The sequence below is a fragment of the Monomorium pharaonis genome, chromosome 8, assembly GCF_013373865.1.
Source record: "Monomorium pharaonis isolate MP-MQ-018 chromosome 8, ASM1337386v2, whole genome shotgun sequence".
Lineage (NCBI taxonomy): Eukaryota > Metazoa > Arthropoda > Insecta > Hymenoptera > Formicidae > Monomorium > Monomorium pharaonis.
This window is the reverse complement of record NC_050474.1, coordinates 5,965,502-5,987,827: the sequence shown is the minus strand read 5'-3', so window position 1 is coordinate 5,987,827 and position 22,326 is coordinate 5,965,502. Positions and strand designations below refer to the sequence as shown.

General features: G+C 28.9%; 5 protein-coding genes, 1 long non-coding RNA gene and 1 pseudogene across 6 annotated transcripts; 1 reads left to right on the top strand and 6 right to left on the bottom strand.

Annotated features, from left to right (window-relative positions):
- Positions 1–924: 924 nt before the first annotated feature.
- Positions 925–4,390, bottom strand: LOC105832581 (odorant receptor Or2). The gene is made up of 9 exons (XM_012673674.3): positions 3,663–4,390; positions 2,893–3,012; positions 2,650–2,767; positions 2,150–2,441; positions 1,908–2,018; positions 1,740–1,830; positions 1,459–1,601; positions 1,187–1,319; positions 925–1,115 (listed from the first exon to the last, which is right to left on the bottom strand). Exons 1-9 carry the CDS (start codon positions 3,816–3,818, stop codon positions 1,068–1,070), a joined length of 1,212 nt encoding a protein of 403 aa, XP_012529128.1. The 5' UTR covers positions 3,819–4,390; the 3' UTR covers positions 925–1,067.
- LOC105832584 (odorant receptor 4) lies at positions 4,386–9,158 on the bottom strand. The gene is made up of 9 exons (XM_012673678.3): positions 8,813–9,158; positions 6,533–6,652; positions 6,290–6,407; positions 5,783–6,068; positions 5,527–5,637; positions 5,359–5,449; positions 5,063–5,205; positions 4,791–4,923; positions 4,386–4,718 (listed from the first exon to the last, which is right to left on the bottom strand). Exons 1-9 carry the CDS (start codon positions 8,966–8,968, stop codon positions 4,668–4,670), a joined length of 1,209 nt encoding a protein of 402 aa, XP_012529132.1. The 5' UTR covers positions 8,969–9,158; the 3' UTR covers positions 4,386–4,667.
- On the top strand, positions 4,877–22,030 carry LOC114254219. The gene is made up of 3 exons (XR_003625573.2): positions 4,877–4,958; positions 19,562–19,812; positions 21,017–22,030. It is a non-coding gene; the product is annotated as an uncharacterized LOC114254219 (long non-coding RNA).
- Positions 9,834–13,782, bottom strand: LOC105832571 (odorant receptor Or2). The gene is made up of 9 exons (XM_028189853.2): positions 13,594–13,782; positions 13,313–13,432; positions 12,954–13,071; positions 11,313–11,589; positions 11,085–11,195; positions 10,915–11,005; positions 10,243–10,379; positions 9,984–10,116; positions 9,834–9,915 (listed from the first exon to the last, which is right to left on the bottom strand). Exons 1-9 carry the CDS (start codon positions 13,747–13,749, stop codon positions 9,868–9,870), a joined length of 1,191 nt encoding a protein of 396 aa, XP_028045654.1. The 5' UTR covers positions 13,750–13,782; the 3' UTR covers positions 9,834–9,867.
- LOC114254213 (odorant receptor 4) lies at positions 14,524–16,552 on the bottom strand. Its single transcript, XM_028189855.2, has 7 exons — positions 16,412–16,552; positions 15,870–16,134; positions 15,664–15,786; positions 15,474–15,564; positions 14,953–15,089; positions 14,687–14,819; positions 14,524–14,610 (listed from the first exon to the last, which is right to left on the bottom strand). Exons 1-7 carry the CDS (start codon positions 16,527–16,529, stop codon positions 14,560–14,562), a joined length of 918 nt encoding a protein of 305 aa, XP_028045656.1. The 5' UTR covers positions 16,530–16,552; the 3' UTR covers positions 14,524–14,559.
- On the bottom strand, positions 16,556–17,542 carry LOC114254216. The gene is made up of 2 exons (XM_028189864.2): positions 16,975–17,542; positions 16,556–16,716 (listed from the first exon to the last, which is right to left on the bottom strand). Exons 1-2 carry the CDS (start codon positions 17,128–17,130, stop codon positions 16,573–16,575), a joined length of 300 nt encoding a protein of 99 aa, XP_028045665.1. The 5' UTR covers positions 17,131–17,542; the 3' UTR covers positions 16,556–16,572.
- Positions 19,806–21,311, bottom strand: LOC114254218 (annotated as a pseudogene).
- Positions 22,031–22,326: the final 296 nt, after the last annotated feature.

Here is a 22,326-nt window from a genome sequence, read left to right as displayed (position 1 = left end):
AAAACTCAGTTTGCTCATATATTCAGTTTTACTTTGCACCTTTATTAAAGAATGTATGACATATATTTATTATTTTATATTATTATAATTATTTTATACATTATTGCAGATGTACTTTTCTATAAATATTATATGCAAAATTACTATATATTGCTTTAAAAAATAAAAAATGTACGAACTATTTATTTTTATTTTTTTAATTATCTAAGGAGATCGGTATTAATATGACGTAATGCTTTCACTTTCGAGAAATAAAAAGGTGCCATTTTAGATCTATGCTAGTAGCTTTTTTGGCAACTTTTCTGTTATGTATTATTATATATAATTATATATAATATTATACATACATATATATTATTATTATTATTTCTAATTATATATATATATATATATATATATATATATTTAGAAATAATAATAATATATGTGTATGTATATAATGAATATTTAATATTCTCATTTTTTAAATAACGTAATAATAAATGCTATAATACACGTGCAAGCAACTTTTTGTAGACGATACACGAAGAGAAATATAGTACTTTAGAAATGTTAGTTAAATTTAATATTTGAATTTTTTGTCATCACTGAGAATTGGTTATTAATAATAAAATACATTTGCTGTAACTTTATTAGATACAACTTTACAAGTTAAAATTATAAACTTTGCAGTTTGACACACGAGTAGCTAAGAAAGTGGCAGTTCCTTTCCGATGTCTTACATAAAATCATGCACTTTAAATCTCAGTGCTATTTTTAAAAGTTTTCCGTATAATTTTTTATTAAAGGGAAGACAAAGAAATGTTTTATATATTTTAATTAAAAAAAAGACAAAGAAACGTTTTTAACCATTTTATTGTTTTCAACAGATTAATATAAAATCTGTTTTAAAAAGATATTTACTTTATAAATTAATACATTTTAGTTTTATTTAAGTACCCACATAAAAAGGCACTGGAAGGAAAGTTATTTTGTCAATGTGTGATCTTACAAGATTTTTATCTATTGTATTAGAATGTGATAATATGTAATAATGTAAATATTACTAATTACGTTCAAAATATCCATTACAGAGATTGTAGTAGCATAAAGTATGACGATGATGTACGCAAAATCTTAAACAAAATTTTATTTCTATAAAATCACTGCAGGTATATATTCTATTCTATAAAAAAATTATGCTTACCGTATTAAAAGTTGCAAATGACAATTCAAAGAGTTTACCCATTTTTAACATCAATGGTTTTTCCGTTTTCATCATCAGCATTATGAGAAGCTTTCTCGTTATTATCGGCATACTGTACCACTCTGCGTTATACCTGCAAATTTTGCAAGAAATTTTAGTAAAATTACATTATGTATTTATTTACATGCTTATTATTTCGTTATGTTTTCATGAATTAGTATACTTCATGATTTTGCAAAAATGTGCTACTTTTAATATTATATAAAACGTACACGGATTCAAACACTTTTTCGCTAGAATCTATAATTTTCTGACCCAGCCAATTTTCAAAGAATACGTTAATTAAAACAAAGTTTAAATAAGCAACAGCTTTTACAATGTAACTTCTTCCCATGAAGATTCCTATGTTTGTCACCTATAACAATGTATATATACATTATTCAAAAATGTGGAAAATATAATTATTGCTTTGTTTCAGTAATTTGATAAATAATTTGTATGCAACACAGAAGCACATCCTAAAATTGTTGCAGTCATGAAAGAATTTTTATACCTCGTATACCAGTAAAGCTATAATAAGTACGAACGATCCCGTTTGAACAAAAAGATTTAAGCTAAGTACTGACTCCATGTTAGTAACAAATCTAGTATAACATATAAAAATATATTACTTTTGTTACTATTGCTTACATGAATATAATAAATATAAGCATATACTCACTGTATTGATTCTATGTGTCTGCGAATACTGTACACGATATTGGAGTAAGATTTATCCTCTGTTATTGTTAATTCATTGTTATCAAATATTAACGCAAATTCCAACCGATATCTAAACTCAATATAATCGCAAGAAATTTAAAAAAATTGTAACAAATATCGCGCCAAATAAACTATTCCATTATTTGCATTGGATACATATGTTACATGTGTATTTAAACCATAGTCGTTTATTAGACTTACCTCAAAGCTGCAAACAAACCGCAGCAGTACTCGGTCACTGTTACATATAGAACATCGGATACGATTATTAAAATTATGGCTACACAATCACACATGAAGAAATGTATAAAAATTGGAAGGGATTCCGTGTCTTCATCAACCAATGTAGAATTAATTGAACTAGATATTCCTGATATCTGGTAATGCAGCGTTTTGTTTGATAACTCTTCAGTCTCGTTGTATTTCGTACGGATAGTTCTTACCGATAATGTATCAATTAAATAATAAAGAGCGTAAAAGCCTATTAGACAACCTAATTTGCAAGAAAATTTTTATAATTTACTATTATCAACAATAACTGCGCAATAATTGAATAGTTTATAAATCATTAAATGTCTTCGAAAATATTGTGATATACCAAGTGTCATTTAAAATTTTATTTAGGAAATAGAATTTATAAGTATAAATGTTTGAAACGTTGTATTATTGTTTTATAAGATAAATTATATTTTTAAAGTCACCCATGTAAGTGTAGCTTAACTTTCGCCCATATTGCGAGTGCAAATTCTGTAGCTTAGTTTCCTCATCCGATTTGGGAGAAATACGGTACTCGTACATCATTATTAGAAGTATTTTTATCTATTACTCAGAAAAGATTTAAATATGATGAATTATAATTTTTTAACCCGAGATTATTGCTATTGCTTTTATTATTTGTTAATCGTTTATTGATAATGTAAACAATGCTGATTTTATTTACGCACCTGTGGTAATTTGTATATCGAACAGATTGCTTTATTTATGACTATAATAAAGTGCAATATGAACGGTATGGTATTGATTACTGCGAAGAAATCATTTCGGATTGCAATGATATCCAATAGCTGCAATTTCAATTACATTGCACATCATGTAATAAATGTCTAATGTCTAACGTAAACTCTATTATGAATTACATTATAATTATGTGAAATGCATTTAAATGTGAATATTTGACGAAACAGTAGTATTATAAAAAAATTTATTTAATTCGCTTTTTTTAGTAACGCAATAATAAATGCTGGTACATACACATACAAGTAACTTTTTGTAGATGATACACGAGGAGAAATAACTTAGAAATATCAGTTAAATATTAATATTTGAATTTTTTGTCATTACTATATATTGATTATTAACGATAAAATACATTTGGTGTGAGATACAAATTTATTAGTTAAAATTAAAGGCTTTGACACTTTGTGATTTAATTCACGAGTAGCTAAGAAAGTGACAGTTACTTTTCAATGTCTTACATGAAATCGTGCATATCAAATCTCAGTTGTTTATGGAACATATATTTTAATTGTTTTAACAGCAAACATCCTTTACTGTAACTGATGTATTTTAATAATTATATATTAATAAATTAAGCTTGGACAGCAATAGCAATGACATAATAATCTCCATTTTTATGGATATCTTAGCTACCATGGTTATGTTTTAACGTTGTTAATTCTTTCTCTCCATGTAGGATACTTCTTTTTTAACTTACCTGGAATAATAAGGCAGATCCGAGTAATAACATTATTACAATGTATATTGTATAACGCCTGTTTCGCGTATGAAAAGGCCATAGACCAACGGCACCTAATAGTACTCGAAGAATGTTGTAATCTGAATCTTGAAAGAACTGATCAATATCATGCATTCCCTCTCTCTTATTCCCTGCTGCTATTATTACAAAAGCGAATTTCAGTATCTATGTAGTATTTCAATTTCAACGTAGGGTATAATTTACATCAATCTCCTATTGAGAATTCTCTTTAATGTTGATTATCGTGAAATCAGAAAGGCATATGTCTCACATGTGTTTCAGTAATCTATTCGTACCGCGAAAACCAAAATCACCCCACTATGAGACACAAGATTATTTTATATAATTTACGTAATTATGGAAAAGGGGCTCAGCTATAGAAAACATTATACTTTCAGCGGATTCAACGCAGACTCAAAGAGATATGAAAATTTTATTCGTATGTAGAGTCTGTCCAGGCTACTACGAAAAAGATACAGTGACTTCAAAATGCTTCATGTGCTACATTAGAAAATGACAGTCTACATCTTTGATGTAAGGTATCAAACATGTGTATTGCATAGTGCTATTTTTAAAAGTTTTCTGTATAATTTTTTATTAAAGAGAAGATAAAGACAAAGAAATGTTTTATATATTTAAAAAAAAAGACAAAGAAATGTTTTAACTCTTTTATAGTTTTTAACAGATTAATGTAAAATTGATTAAAAAATATTTTGTATGTTTTATATATTTATGCGTTATATATTTTATAGTTTTTAACGGTTTAATGTAAAATTCTTATTTTAAAAGGATTATATTCTTTAGTTTAGAAATGAATACGTTTTAGTTTTACTTAAATACCCACATGAAAAAGCACTGGATGGAAATTTATTCTGTTAATGTGCGATCTTATAAGATTTTTATCTGTTGTGCTAGAATGTGATAATATGTAATAATGTAAATATTACTAATTAATTCAAACTTTCATTGCAGAGATTGTAGTAGCATAAAGTATGACGATGATGTACGCAAAACCTTAAACAAAATTTTATTTTGTATAAAATCACTGCAGGTATATATTTTATTCTACAAAAGAATTATGCTTACCGCATTGAAAGTTACATATGACAATACAACGAGTTTACCCATTCTTAGCATCAATGGTTTTTCAGTTTTCATCATCAACATTATGAGAAGCTTTCTCGATGCTATCGGCATACTGTACCACTCTGCGTTATACCTGCAAATTTTGCAAGAAATCTTAGTGAAATTACAGTATGTATTTATTTACATGTTTATTATTTTGTTATGTTTTCATGGATTAGTATAATTTATGATTTTGCAAAAATGTGGTACTTTTAATATTATATAAAACGTACGCGGATTCAAACACTTTTTCGCTAGAATCTATAATTTTTTGACCCTGCCAATTTTCAAAGAATATGTTAAGTAAAATAAAGTTTAAATAAGCAATAGTTTGTATAATGTAATTTGTTCCCATGACTTTTCCTATGACTGTCACCTATAACAATATATACATGAATCAAAAATGTGAAAAATATAATCAATTTACTTAAATTGCTTAGTTTCACTAATTTGATACATAATTTATGTGTAACATAGGAGCATATTCTAAAATTGTTACAGTCATGAAAGAATTTTTATCAGTCTATACCTCATATACCAGGCAGGCTAAAATAAGTACGAGCAATCCCACATGAACCATAAGGTTTGAACTAAATATTGCCTCCAAGTTAGTAACAAACCTAGTATAACATACACAAATATATTACATTTGTTACTATTACTTACATGAATATAATAAATATAAACGTATACTCACTGTATTGTTTCTGTGTGTCTGCGAATACTATACACCACATTCAAGTAAGATTTATTATCTAGCATTGTTAATTCGTCGTTATCAAATTCTAACGCAAATTCCAACCGATATCTAAACTCAATGTTATCGCAAGATATTAAAAAAATCTATTTTTATAACAAATATGCCCAATAAACTGTTTTATTATTCGCATTGAATACACATTTTTTACACGTAGAAATCGTGTATTTAAACCGTGATTGTTTATTAGACTTACCTCAAAGCTGCAAACAAACCGCAGCAATACTCGGTCATTGTTACATATAGAACATCGGATACGGTTATTGTAAACATAATTACACAATCAGATACGATGCTATATATAAAAATTGGAAGGGATTCCGTGTCTTCATCAACCAATGTAGAATTAATTGAATTAGGTATTCCTGATATCTGGTCATGTAGCGTATTGTTTGATAACTCTTCAGTCTCAATGTATTTTGTGTAGAAAATCATTAATGATGAAATTATATAATAAAGAATGCTATGGCTTACTATAAAACCTAATTTGCAAGAAAATTTTTATAATTCACTATTATCAACAATAACTGCGCAATAATTGAATAGTTTATAAATCATTAAATGTCTTGGAAAATATTGTGATATGCTATATATTATTTAAAATTTTATTTAGGAAATAAAATTTAAAAGTGTAAATATTCGAAATGTATTATTACTGCATTGTATTATTGTTTTATAAGCCCAATTATATTTTTAAAGTCACCCATGTAAGCGTTGCATAACTTTCGCCCATTTTGCACGCGCAAATTGTGTAGCTTAATTTCCTCATCCGATTTGAGGGAAATACTGTACTCGTACATCATTGTTAGAAGTATTTTTATCTATTACTCGGAAAAGATTTAAATATGATGAGTTATAATTTTTTGATCCGAGATTATTTGTATTGGTTTTATTATTAATTAATCGTTTATTGATAAGACAAACAATGCCGATTTTATTTACCCACCTGTGGTAAATTGTATATCGAACAGATTGTTTTATTTATGATTATAATAGTGCCAAGTATCAACGGGAGAGAATGGATTACTGCGAAGAAATCATGCCGAATTGCAATCGTATCCAATAGCTGCAATTTCAATTACATTGCACATCATGTAATAAATGTCTAATGTCTAACGTAAACTCTATTATGAATTACACTATAATTATGTGAAATGTATTTAAATGTGAATATTTGACGAAACACTATTAAAAAGTTTATTTAATATTCCTTTTTTTTTTAATAATGCAATAATAAACGCATATTAAACGCTAGTACACTTGCAAGAAACTTTTTGTAGATGATATACGAAGAGAAATAACTTAGAAATATCAGTTAAATGTTAATATTCGAATTTTCTGTCATTATTGTTATTAAAGATAAAATACATTTGCTGTATGATACAATTTTATTAGTTAAAATCAAATGCTTTGACACTTTATGATTTAATTCACGAATAGCTAAGAAAATGGTAGTTACTTTTCAATGCCCTGAAAAAAAATTTTATATAGATTTAATATAAATTTTATTAAAATTAAATAAGATACTAATAAGATTTTAATAAGAACTTTATAAGAATTTATAAAACTTTAATAAAAATTTTATGTAGTTTAATATAAATATAATAATTAATTTTGTTTAATCTTTATAAAGACATTTAATAAGGTTATATAATATTTAATATAGATTTGTACATAATCAAAATTAAATATTTATAAAGTTTTAATTAAAAATCGAGTGTTTATTAAAATCTTATTAGTATTTTATTTAATTTTAATAAAATTTATATTAATCTATATTAAATCTGTATAAAATTTTTTTTACAAGTGTTTTACATAAAATCGTGCACTTCAAATCTCAGTTATTTGTGGGACATATATCTTAATTGTTTTAACAGCGAATATCCTTTGCTGTAACTGTTGTATTTTAATAATTAATAAACTGAACATGGACAGCAATGACATAGTTATTTCCATTTTTATGGACATCTTAGCTACCATGGCTGTTTTAACTTTGTTAACTCTTTCTCTCCATATGTACGGAAAGAATTTTCTTTAAAAATTTAGTTTAAAAATCATAGTAATCACAAGACAAATCAATATTTTGAAGATTTATATGATATTCTCTCTGATTATTTATATCTATTACAATAAAATATTAAATTTGTTTAATTAATATTACTAAAATGTATAATAAAATTTTAATTCTAAAATATAGTATACAGTTTATAAGTCTTTATTGTTTTAATTAGAATAAATGCCAAGTATAAGTGCCAAATATAAACACATGATTTATTTCATATACATTTTACAATGTAGCATGATATTTTTAATTTGACTTAATCGTTTAGGATAATTTTAACATGTTGCATGGTAATTTATTGAATGTGTCTGACAATGATTGGTTAGTTTCGTCTCGCTATAATACGTTAGATACTCGACACTCAAGTAAACAAGAATGAACTTGTCCGAAGTGTTGCCGGCTACATATTATGTAATATTTTAGTGCTTGTAGCAAATTTAGGAAGAAACTTCTCTATCAGAGGACTATCTTAACTCGACAGATATTTCTTACTATAAATGCTTTGTTTATATAATTATATATATACTATATAACATAAAGCTGGGGTCTTATAGCATGTCTCTCGTCAAAGATAGCGAATTTCTACGCACAATGGGATTTCGTGGAATCGGAATGGTTTATTATTGTTCACGGTTCGCGGCTCGTGACGCGTCGCTTTCGAAAGTTTTCGATAAATGTAGAGAGTCAAAAGATTTGTGAATGGACGAACTAATTCGCGCTGTTGTACCAGTCAGTACTTGTGCAGGCAGATGAAATTAACTTTAACTTTGAGTCAAATTTTATGTTTATTTAGAAATACGTCAATTTTTAAAAAGTGTTTCTGGGACCATGTATAATATTTCATTTAAAATATTATAAAATATGCAATTTATTCATTTGTTATAATTTTTAAAAATTTTAGTAGGAATATGGAAATTTTTTACAAAGCGCATTGTAAAAATGTTACCTTAGAATATTTTACAATCTGCTTTGATAATTTTTATTACGTAATTTATAAAATTTTTGTTGTATATTTCACAAATTCCTATCATTATCGATAATATTTAGTAGATTGCTTAGTTGTTCCACTCTCATTATCAAACATGTTAAAATTTAGAGGTTGAATTTTACGGCAAAATATAACGAAAAATTCTCTCCGTGTAGGATACTTCTTTTTTAACTTACCTGGAATATAAAGTCACATCCGATTATTAGCATTATTACGAGATTTATTGCGTAGCGTCTGATACGTGTATGAAAAGGCCATAGACCAGCAGCACTTAATAGTACTCGAATAGTGTTATAATCTGAATTCTGAAAGAACTGATCAATATCATCCATTCCCTCTCTTATTCCGTGCTGCTATTATTACAAAAGCGAATTTCAGTATCTATGTAGCATTTCAATTTCAACGTAGGGTATAATTTACATCAATCTCCTATTGAGAATTCTCTTTAATGTTGATTGTCGTGAAATCAGAAAGACGTATGTTTGACATGTGTATCGGTAATGTATTCGTACTGCAGAAACCAAAATCATCCCACTATGAGACACAAGATTATTTTATGTAATTTACATAATTGTGGAAAAGGGGTTCAGCTACAGAAAACATTATTTCAGCGGATTCGACGCAGACTCAAAGAGATATGAAAATTTTATTCGTATGTAGAGTCTGTCCAGACTACTACGAAAAAGATACAGTGACTTCGAAATGTGCTACATTAGAAAATGACAGTCTTTGATGTAACATTATCAAACGTGTGTATTGCATAGTGCTATTTTTAAAAGTTTTCTGTATAATTTTTTATTAAAGAGAAGATAAAGACAAAGAAATGTTTTATATATTTTAGAAAAGAGAAGAGAAAGAAGTGTTCAACATATTTTATAGTTCTTAACAGATTAATGTAAATTTGGTAAAATGATTTTATGTGCTTTATATATTTATGTTTTATATATTTTATAATTTTTGACATATTAATGTAGAATCTCTGTTTTAAAAAGATTGTATATTCTTTACTTTAGAAATTAATACGTTTTAGTTTTACTTAAATATCCGCATAAAAAAAGCACTAGAAGGAAAGTTATTTTGTCAGTGTATGATTTTATAAGATTTTTATCTATTGTACTAGAATGTGATGAATGATAATAATATATAATACTGTACAATAATAATATATAAGTATAATAATGATAATAATATATAATAATATAAATATTACTATTTACGTTCAAAATTTTTATTACAGAGATCGTAGTAGCATAAAGTATGACGATGCCGTACGTAAAACCTTAAACAAAAGTTTATTCTTATAGATACATTGCACGCGTACTACGCATACAAAATATTTACACTTACCGTATTGAAAGTTATATATGACAATACAACGATTTTACCCATTCTTAACATCAATGGTTTTTCACTTTTCATCATCATCATTATGAGAAGCTTTCTCGCCGCTATGGGCATATTGTACCATTCTGCATTATACCTGCAAATTTTGCATGAACTCTCGAAATTACAGTATGTATTTATGTGCTCATTATTTCGTTATGTTTTGATCAGTATAATTTATGGTTTTCCAAATATACTGTTTCTAATATTGTATAAAACGTACGCGGATTCAAATACTTTTTCGCTAGAATCTATAATTTTCTGACCCTGCCAGTTTTCGAAGAATATGTTAATTAAAAGTCCATTTAAATAAGCAACCGGTTTTACAAGACCGCTAATGTTTTCCGTGTTGTTTATTATCTGTACAATAACAAAATATATAATTAATAAAATATTAATTAGTACTGAACGGATGACGTCATGTGGTCATTACTTTAATTTGAAATTATTTAAGAAGAAACTACTAAAAGTTAATAGTGAATACTATTTAACGGTTTTTTGGAGTTGCTAATTACAAATCACGACTAAACGACTCCAAAAATCTTTGTAACCAAAATTTCAGATTTTTATTTTAAAAAGGCTCTTTGTTCTTTACTGGTCAATAATTAATTTAATTAATAAAATCCAAAAATTTCCTGTCTAATCTGTCATCTATATAACACTTTAACATTCTTGCAAATTATTAATATGAAGTCAATTATATTCGCGTGTACACTTAGTAACTCAAAATAATAGCGTTTGTTCAGATAAGCATTTTGTTTAAATTTAATTATTATTCTTAAAGCCTTATATTATGTATTAGTTAATTAATTTTACTAATTATTTTTTTAAGTAATTTATATAAAAACACACGCATTTAAGAACTCAATCATAAGAAAATTTTTATTAGGCATACCTGATATCCCAAGACACTTAATATAAGTACGGTTAATCCAACATGTATAAACAGAGGTAAGCTGTATATTGATTCCACAACGGCGACAAATCTAATATAAGGAGTACGGTTACATTAATTTGTTATTATTGTTTATACATAGATAAAATAATGTCTAATCTTATACTCACTGCATCGTTTCTGTGTGTCTGCGAATACTGTACACGATATTCGCATAACATTTATCTTTCGTAGTCGTCAATCTATCGTTTTTGAAAATTAACGCGGTTTCCAATCGATATCTAAGCTCAATATTATCACAAAACTTTTATAAATGACTTTTTGGAATAAGTGTCTTTATTACTCGCTTTGGATTCGCGATTTTACAAAATCCATGTATTTAAATCATGATTGCTCACCTTAAAGCCGCGAACAAACCGCAGCAGAATTCAACTGCAGTTAGATATAGAACATCATATACAACTAGTAAGAATGTGTAAGAAAAATCGCATATAGCACTGTGTATAAAAATTGGAACGTAATATTTGTCTAAATCAACCATGTAATTGACGCGATGAGGTAATCCTATTTGCGCTGTATTTGACACCTCATCACCCTCTTTTGACTTCAATGTGTGGAAAAGTCTCACCAAGAGCGTCAAAAGTTGATAGAGTACACTGTGGCCTAGTAGAAAACCTAATTTATAAAGAAAATATTTTATAAATTACGCGATTATAATCTCCATCAAATAATTAACACTGATATTTCGACATTATTGAAGTGTCAAATATGTTTAAATGTATTTAGAGATACTGTAATACATCAAGCGTCTTTCAAAATTATTTAGAAAAAAATTTATATTATAAATGTGTGCTTGAAAGAAGTATGTTAAAGTCATGAATTTTTGTTTCCTTTCGGGATCTAAAATTTGTATGGTTCCTTACAATTTCTGGACGATAGAATCACGTGGTAAGGATATGATTTTTATGATTTTTATTTTGACTGGTCAAGCTTTGTTATTGTGCCGTTTCGTAAAAAAGAAAGATAATTGAAATTGCTAAAATTTATTTAAAAGTAGAGAGTTCAAGCTTTAAATTGTTTTTTGAAAAATAAAAATGCGATTTTTTGCAATGTTATACTTATTATGCAAAATTTCGACACAAATTTTCGTATGCGATAATTTTGTTGATGAGTATATAAAATAATTGGCATTTATTTAAATATGAAAAAAGATTATAAGAGCATTTAGAGCGTTCGAATGTACAAAATACAAAACTGATCAGCTGTTGAGAGGCCTAGGAGAATATTGTATGATTTTCAACACAGTCTGAGTAAGTGAGTGAGTGAAGAGAGAGAGAGAGAGAGAGAGAGAGAGAGAGAGAGAGAGAGAGAGAGAGAGAGAGAAGGAGAGCGAGAGAGAGAGACGAGAGAGAGATCGAGCGAGGACGAGCGACGAGCTAGAGAGAAGAGAGACAGATAGAGAGAGCAGAGAGAGCGCGACGTAGTGCAGAGTATAGAGCTACGAGACGCGAGAGCTAGCGCGAGCGCGAAGCGCAGGAGCGCTCTAGCGCGCGCGCAGAGCGCTCGCGCTATCGTACTCGCTCCGCGAGCGCGATCGAGCGAGGCATACTCTCGTAGCGAAGATCTAGATAGAGCTCCGAAATGTGGCTTCTGCGAGTGAGTGAGAGTGCACGCGCACATGTAAGTGTGTAATGCGTGCAGTGTATTTTATTAATTGAATATCAAGGATCCTTATTTTTATTTTCTTAATTTTATATTTTATATATAACAAAAATGTATTCTTTGATCGAATATGTCTACAAATATGATGTTTTTATGAAATTTTTAAGATTGTTATATATACGCCTTCCTCATACTTTGAAAACAAATGAATGTTTTCACATGAAACGTGGACGATTCTACGTCCAGAAAAACTTACAAGGAACTATATGAATTATAAGTCTCAGCAAAAATCACTTTTTTAACATACTCCCCTTGTTATTATTACCGTGGAATTATTATTATTATTATTATATGTATGATTATATTGTTACAATTACCCGTATAACTGAAGCCCAACTTTCGTCCGTATTGCGCGTGCAAATTCTGTATCTTAACTTCCTCAATCGACTTGGGAGAAAGATAGTGCTCTCGCATCTTGATTAGAAGTATTTTTATCTGTTACTCGAAACATATTTAAATACAAATTAAAGGAATAATTATTACTTTTTCCTCAACTTATTGGTATTGATCTTTTTATTCTTACAAGTAATTTTTTCACCAAATAACACACGCCGATTGTTTTTATTTTTAGGGATCTAACTTAGCAATTCAAAAGAAAATAGTTTATGACAATCAGCGTGTGTCACTTGGCGAAGATTACTTGTTAGTTTAAACAATGTAGTTTTTATTTGCACACCTTTGGTAACGTATATATTATACTAAATGTTTTGCTTATGGTCACTACGGCGAAAAATAACAATGGCACTGTATCAATCATTTCAAAGGAATTGTGTCTGACTTCAATTGTACCCAACATCTGTCCATTTGTGTGTTTTCCATCGATTACATTACGCGTGTGTCATATAACAAATAGTTTAAATTAAATTGCTTGAGTGTAAATTACATTAATCAATTACACGTACGATAGTACAAGCAATTATTTGAGGATGATAAGACGTTTCTTTTTTTAAAATTTACCTGGAATATAAAGCCAGATCCGAGTACTAGCATCATTGTGAGATATATCGCGTAGCGTCTGCTTCGCGTCTGAAAAGGCCATAGACCACTAATATTTAATAGTATCCGAATGATATTGTAATGCGAGTCTTGGAAAAACTGTTCGATATCCTCCATTCTGTCTCTTATCTCCCGCTGCTATTACAAAAGCGAAATTCAATCATCACAGAATATAGATCGTGTCTGTCTCTTATTGAAAATTCTGTTTAATGTTTGATTGTCGTAAAATCCAAAGTGCATGTGTTTATCGGCAATGCCCTCGTGCCGCCGAAACCAGAGTCATACATCATACAGTAAAGTCGCAACATTATCTTATGGAAATTGCGTAATCATAGGAAACAGCTATACTGAAATTATTGTCTCAGTATATTCGACACGGACAAAAGAGATGAAAGTTTCATTCGCAATTACAGTCGATTTAAAGTATTATGTCAACGGCAATTACGAATTGCTCCGAGATCTTTGACGGAGAAAGAGTTGACATATCACATTTGAACAATTCGGTCAATTGACATATGTATTTGGTCAATTCTATCTCTGTCCGAGATCTCAATTTCTAACATTACGGACACAAGGCGCAAGATTAGAGACAGAAAATGAAACCGTTTTGACAAAACATTCGACAACATTAGAAAGTAACAATTTTGTGGAGTTTATCAAAGGTCTATTGTATTACATATTGTCATAAAAGGTTTTCTTATTCAGTTTTGAAATTTTTAATGTATATAGATATCTATACAAAATTTTTTTTATTACCGATACGGAGATGATTTATCAAAAAGGCAAAAGTATAAGCATTAATTTTCTTGTATTTAATTATTTTCTCGTAAATATAAACAATAATCTGCACTTGTTTAAACAATAGAGTATTATACATAATTTTATATTGACAATAATTTTATATTTTTCAAGCGAGCGAGTTTTACATTACTGTACGGATCGAAAGACTGTGAAATACGAAGCAGATGCACGTACGACCTAGAAGAGAAAGGAATAATTACCGAAAGTATCGATAGGAAAATGTACATGCGAAGGAAATTATGACAAGTCTTACTGCGCTGAAACTCGGAAGAGAAAGAATCATGATCTTTCCAACGGTCAACGAGCAAGGCAAAGTGCTCCTCATCATTATCATGTTCAAGAGCTTCCTGGATTTGGGCGATGACTCGTACCATTCACCTCGATAACTTGCATCGAAAACTTTATTATTATACGTACATTGCAAATTTCTTTATGGAAGATTGTTTTTATTTCTTTGTATAGAACACTTGCACAACTGATATTAAATTTATTAGAAAGAAGTTGTATGCTTTGACTTACGTCGATGTGTACACGCGATTGCTATGATCGATTACTTGCTGTCCTAGCCAACAGGCGATGTATAAATGTAGTAATTGAGCAGTAATGTATGCCCCATGTCGAATTGCGAGATGTGCGTTGAGGTTACCACTGGTTGCCTAAATATATTCCGAAAAAAAGTTGCGTTTTTAATTGTTGTATAAAAAATCATGCAATGTATTATTGCAATGTATTATTATATATATTGCAATATATTGTGCAATGTATTATACACAGAAAAAAAGTAATATAGCCAATAACACATGTAATTGCGGGCTGCCAACTACATAAAATACTCAATGCAATAATATTTGTTATTAATGCAAGTACAATGTTGATACTGCAATAGCATATATTATTGTATTGAGTATATTTATAGTTGGCAGCCCGCAACTACATATCGTATTGAATATATTACATTTTTTTAAGTATATATATTATATATTATTATAGTATTTATATTATTATATACATATATTTAATACTGTTACTATAGCACAAACCTGTAGAGCCGACATACTCATAGCCAATATAACTAAACCGACTTCTACGAAGAAAACCTTTGTGTAAAGAGAATCCAAGCACCTCGCGAATCTTATTCAAGGAGAAAATTCGATAATTATCTGTTCTTTGCTTAAAATACATAAGTACAAGATTTCATATTTCTCACTATGCAAAGGTACGCGTACTAACCGTAAGGCAGCTTTGTGTTTTTGTATGCAATATACAAAATTTTTGTAAAACTTATCATCTTCCTCGAGCGAAACGAGTCCCTTATCTTGCTCGATGGAATTTCGTATATACTCTAGTCGATATCTAAAAAAAAAACCGAAACAAAATATTCGAGCGAAACTTTTAAGTTGTCGGAGGTGGTCTTGCGAATCACATTACTTGCGTACCTAACAACTGAAAACAATCCGCAGCAATGTTGCACCAAAATAGCCACGTAGGTATCGAACGCGACTATGGTAGTGAGACGAATGACGGTCGTTAAGTAATTATGAATCAGCACGGGATAGTAGTACTTATTGAGATCTATGTAGTATTCTACGTGATACGGGAATCCCATTGGTCGCGTTGAATATTCGGAAGTTACATTTTTGTCGATTAATTTCGGAATTATCGCGAGTAACGGAAAGAGGCTGCCGAATGCATACATGCCACCTATTTTTGATTTTAAAGAAGTGAATGCAATGTAATTAAAGAGCTTGAAATTATATGTATACAATGCGATGTTATAAGTTTTACATCAAATGTTTTCTCAAATTATACGTAAATTAATTATTAATAAGTATCTTAATTAATAGCACTGTGTGTGTGTGTGTCACGCAAGCGCAGATTATTACTATTAATATAATTAATAGCTAAACGTTTTTTATATGTAATGATTCTCTCAATTTCAATGCGTAATATGAAAAAAAGGTCGTTACGTCAATCTTACCGGCATAGCCGATGGTAATGCTTCTTCCACTCTCCGCAAATTTATTCAAAATTTCAAATTCGCTTTTGATGGTCCACGATTGCCAGTCCTTTTGTATATGTATGAAAAGTATCTTCATCTATGGCTTAAAATTTCATTTTTTTATACATATGATCTCAAGTTTAATACCGCGATCTTCTGCATACCTTCTCTGTGTTGTACGCCAAGTTTATTATCTTAACGATGCATGCGCAGTTTACTGTGAGCGGTGGTATACACTCGAGAATTGCATCAGGATCGTGGCGTAACGTCACTAAAGCGAATACCTTAAATTCAATATTTCCTTGTAAGATAAAGAGATCGAAGCAAAAAAGAATGTTTTTTTTTTAAATATAAAAGTACAATCATTTTACATTGATAATTTCAAACATCTTTAATTTTGAATTTCTAATATGTCTAATATTTATGTCTTTGCATACTTTTTATTTTAAAGTTTTGAATTTTTGATATTATTAAAACAAGGGAATATCTTCTTAATGTATGGCAGACGATTAATACGAATTACGATGTAAAAAGAAATGTACCTGCGTAAGAGCCTGCGTTAGGCCAATAAACGACACTGTCACAAAAATAATTTTCCTCTCTCTGTCCTTTTGAAAGGGCCATTGCCCCAGCAATGAAAGTAGCCTACGATTAAGTCTATACAATCGGGACTGAAAGATATCGTTCGGTGAATCCATCTTCAACACTCGGTTTCGACTACCGCGCCACAATATTGCCCTTACAATTTTCTAATAGAAAATTCTCTCAGAGAAAGAGACACTCAGTGTAATGGATGTAGTCACGAGAAATTATGAATATTTACATGCGATTATCCGACTAGAATGATGAAAGGCTTGGACAATCAAACACTTATCCTGTGAAAGATCTGTTTTCTTTTATGATTGACGTTATGCTGGAGCATCTTATAGTCGGGGTTTATACCTTGCAGTGAGACTTTACTATTATCGAAATATCGCCAAGTTTAATGGCGCGTCACGATAATAATATCGTGCCTGTCATGTTTCTTCGCATCGCATTTTCGTTCGTAGAAACCATTGAGGAATCTTTGTCAAGTTCGTAATTAATTTCTTGGAAATCTATTGAAACAAATTTGATTTATAGATATGTATTATAAATATTGTTCTATGTATATGTTATTAATACGTAAAAGGTATCTATTTATAAATCATGTTTTAAGAATAAATTAAATATCTTGTTTATTATTCAACAAAGTAATAATTAACATTAATAATAAATTGCAAAAAAGTAAATTACAATGTTATTAATTCAAGAAACAATATATCAACAGACTCTATTGTAATTCAGAAGCATAACTTCTAATATATTTATTGTTTACAAGAATACATATGACCACGTAGATTTGGATTTAAAAAAAATTTTTTTTGACTTGGCAAAAAAATCGAACAAAAGATAATAAACAATACAGATGCATCGTTACTTTTATATTTGTGCAATAACATATAAAAATGAATAATAAGCTAAATCTAAGTAACATTATTGTTAATTATTACTATTGATGTGTGATATTGTATGAAGCTAATTATGAATTAGCATCATTTGTAGTAGAGTGTCGATGTGCGTGACAGTGCGTAGGAGCCTTTGTGCCAAGTATAATAGCCGTATCGTCAACATCGGGATAATGATTATTGCACAGAAGTTATTAGTACGGTGAAATAAGACATGAATACTTGCGTGATATGAAAACAATCAATTTATACGATAATTAACTTAATTTAAGCTTCTTCTTTCAATGATGCCCTTATGAAAAATTCTAATTTTCTAATTCTAATTTTTCTAAAAGAATATTAATTTTTTCTTACCCCGGTGAAGCTTTTGTAAAGACATAACCATTTTTTTGTCTTCTGATACGGCATTTTGCAACACACCAGCATTACGTTTGACAATCTTCTCGCTCTTAAAGAAGTGGCATACCAATTCGTGGTACTGTGAAATAGAATATTTATTTGTTATTACATATGATATTTGTTTCCTCTGTCTATCGTATAAAGTGTATGTTAAATAAACCCGTAATATTTTAAACGACAGTAACGAAAATTTTGCTAAATAAAATAATAAAATAAATTTATTTATCCAAATATTTTATTTATTTTTAGTGCAAAATTAACACTCACACTTTGCACTTTTTTATATTTTTTATATATTTTATTTATTATAATCAAATTTACAGCGTAAATCCAATTGGAAATAATCTTACTAATTTAATAACGATATTTTTTGATAAAACAAATACTTGTTTTATTAAAATGGCGTATGATGTATTAAATTAACAAGATTAGTTTTAAGTAGACTAATGTTGTTATCATTTTTATTAAACTATTACACTTACTTCTTAGTGATAATTAATACATTGATTTTGTTTAAGAGAGTATATTCCGAGTTATATCAAAGAACCCTTATACATATTGGAACTGTAATCTATTAATTTCTGTTCTGACAGGTTGAGGAAGAGAAAGTGCATAATTAAAGTTAAGCTCGTCATTACAAATTTCAACTTTTATATACTAATCACGGTTGTTCATTGTCTAATTTGCGGTCAAATAAAGCTAATAAACTACTTTGGTAAACCTAATCTCTTGAAAGTAATTAAGATAAAATAAAGTAATGGAAAAATTCAATCTACCTTAACTTAAGTAAGCAATCGACTTTTGAAAAATTGGCATTTATCACAACATATCTTTTCATAAATAAAACTTGTAAATTTTTATATAATTTTGATATGATACTTTATAATTCTTAGTCCGGAGTGATGCGGTACTTTGATTGTATTGTAATTTATAATAATTTGTCCACAAATCTGCACTTTGCTGAATGTCATAATCGCCACGTGCAGTATTGTTAGTATAAGAAAGGAGATACTGCATGAGAATGCCAATAATTCGACAAACCTGATGATGGCAGAATATATATTTATATATTACAGTTCATATGTTTATGCAGTTTATTATCGAATCTTTTTCCTCTTTTATTCGAGATTAAACTTTATTAATTTAGGCAACTTGTATGTTTCATTATTAAAATTGATTTGCTCGAGATAATTTTACGAGATTAACTACAATACCTACTATAAAACTTTTTTGTACTTCGCAGCGCTGCCGATGATCTGCGACAATATTCATCTTTACATAATGGACAAATGTTAATGTCATGATTACCATTCCACGTTGATATCTGGAAAAGATCACCAAGTCGTTACAAAATTCCTAAAATGGGGACTATCTTAAAATCGAGTTTCAATATTCGCATCGGGGATGTTTGGTAGACTATCGCTATTGAATTATTTCGCATCTTCGTGATGCGACATACCCTATCGCCTGGAAAAGACTGCAAGCGTGTTGCATGTAAGTTACTATGGAGTTTTGCTGTCACTGAAATCAAAAAAAGATGTAATAAGAATGCACTAAAATGTAGTAATAATATTTCTCCGTATCAAGGTTGGCCTTCACATTATACATCAAACTTTAAATTTGCGTTTAATTCGCGCTTGTGAGGAACGCCTCTTATAAAAATGTAACACTGGGCAGTATTAAATTGGCCAGTAATTATTACTTATTTTAAGTATTAAAAGTACTAACAGCAATATTTGCAGTACTGAAAATAAGTATTAATTACTGGCAAATTTAATACTGCCGAGTATTACATTTTTATAAGGAGCGACGATGGACGACATGATAGGTAGTGTCATATACATGAATGTAAAATTGTATTGTGTAAGTACAAAGACTTAATCTTACTTATCTTGGCACAGACTTGTCAAGTTAAGGGGATTTTCCAATAAATTTTAGTTATTATCACGAGGATGCTTTGGAAGGATAGAATGTTTAAAGAAATTTTTAGGGAAGAAAAAATTCTAAAGATCTAATATCTCTTTATTCTTCCAAAAAATTTTTGATAATGAAAATCTAGATTTTGTGGAAAATTCTCCAACTTAGTGACTCTGATGTGCACTTGAAGATTTAGATGAAATATTGAGAAATGCCGATAAAAAGCGAATGCTTTTTAAGATATTTTACCTGCGGACATTTTAACTAATTTTTTGCCTTCAAGGTAGGCTATTAAAATTTGTATTTGAGTATCAAACGTCGTTAAATTTTTTACTATTTCTTATTTGATTAAAAAAGTTCTTAAACTGTTCAAATTCATGTGATACTATGTACTTTCACTAACACCTGCCTAACTTAAGGATTCGTTTTCTTTCGATTTACGTATCTTGCAATTATTGAAGAGATAATTTAGATATTTTATGATGCACAATAAGTGAATGATGATAGGGGATATTGGATAACGTGATACCAATCCTGCCGCATTAATATCAAACTAAGTACCTGCACGAAATAAAAAAACCATTTGTGTTTGTTAAGAAATATAAAGTAAAAAAAACAAAGAGAGAAAGAATAATTTTTGCATGTTATTTCAGAATTGTAATAAGAAACAATTTAAAATAATTTAATTTGATAATTAATAATATGTAAGATCTTAGTTTTTAATAAAAAATTAATAAAATAAAATAGACAAATAAAACATATTTTTTAATGTATTTTTCAGTGCTTTTTCTACATTTGTGTATAATTGAACCATGAAATTATTAATCAGCGATTCGTCAATGTACAAACCAGCAAACAAAATTGGCTGAAAATGATGAACACGAGTCGAATAGAGAGGAAGAATCTTTTGAAGGCAGACTATGTTCCGGCCATTGACCGATCCACGACATAAAGGCTGATTGATTTTATAATGCTGCGCGTCCATCTTGACTCGCTTCCGAAAATTAGAATGCATCCGCAGCAGATAGTAAATTTTTCTTGACGGCGACTCAAACATAAATCTTCTCTGCTTATTTCGTATTCTCTAAGTAAATATCTACGTATAACGGTAGACAGAAATTACGTGGCTGATGTCGGTGTGTTAGGCACGATCGATTTCTCAACGAATATAAACTACATTACTATGAAGAAGCACAAAGAAGAAAGTTAGATTCGTTTTATTTTAAAACTCTGTTGCGAGAAGAGTTGTAAAGTCTATATCACAATTTTATTGTGCTTGCTTTTCTTCAATGAATACACGGAATCTTCAGCTAAGTAAAAATAAACGCGATATAAACAATACCAACATGTAATGTTACATTATTCGTTAAATACTGGAATATTTTTATTTTTAATATAAGAAGTTGTTTTCTAGTTATTTTTAAGATATTAACATTAACATCTTATAATACACCTGGTTTATTTGAATAAGTTTAAAGAGCTATTTATAATTCCTACTACAATATAACGATATATATAGAAGGTGTCAGGTAATAATCGTTATCTCTCGTAGGTTAAATTAAAAAAAAAAGTTTTTCGCCACTTTGTAAACTTTGAAATTAATAAAAAATATATTAATTAATAAGGCTGGACAAATCAGCGTAAATACGCGCAATGTGGTGATAAGAGACGGCCTAATATTTAAATACATGCGTTTCTAAATTGCTAGAAGTGCGGCGAGAGGTGCAAGAAAGTGTAACAGATTTGTAAAGAAATAGAGTATTATAAAAAAATTAAGTAGTATGAAAAAACAAAATAAATTTTGCTTGTTTTCTTTAGAACTATAGAAACAATAATAAGATACAATTTAAAATAATTGTTAGTAACATTATAGCAGTAATAATAATAAAAATGGAATCTCTTAACTCTAATTATTTTGCTATGCAGTTATGCAAGCAAATAAATAAAATACTTTTCTCTCAGTGTATCAATGCATTTAAACGATAGATTATCTTTTCTCTGAATTGTGTAGAGTAGTAGACGCATGCCCTTCTACAGATCCTTAACGGTTTTAATTTTTTATTAATTTTTTTTAATTTTACAAAATGGCAG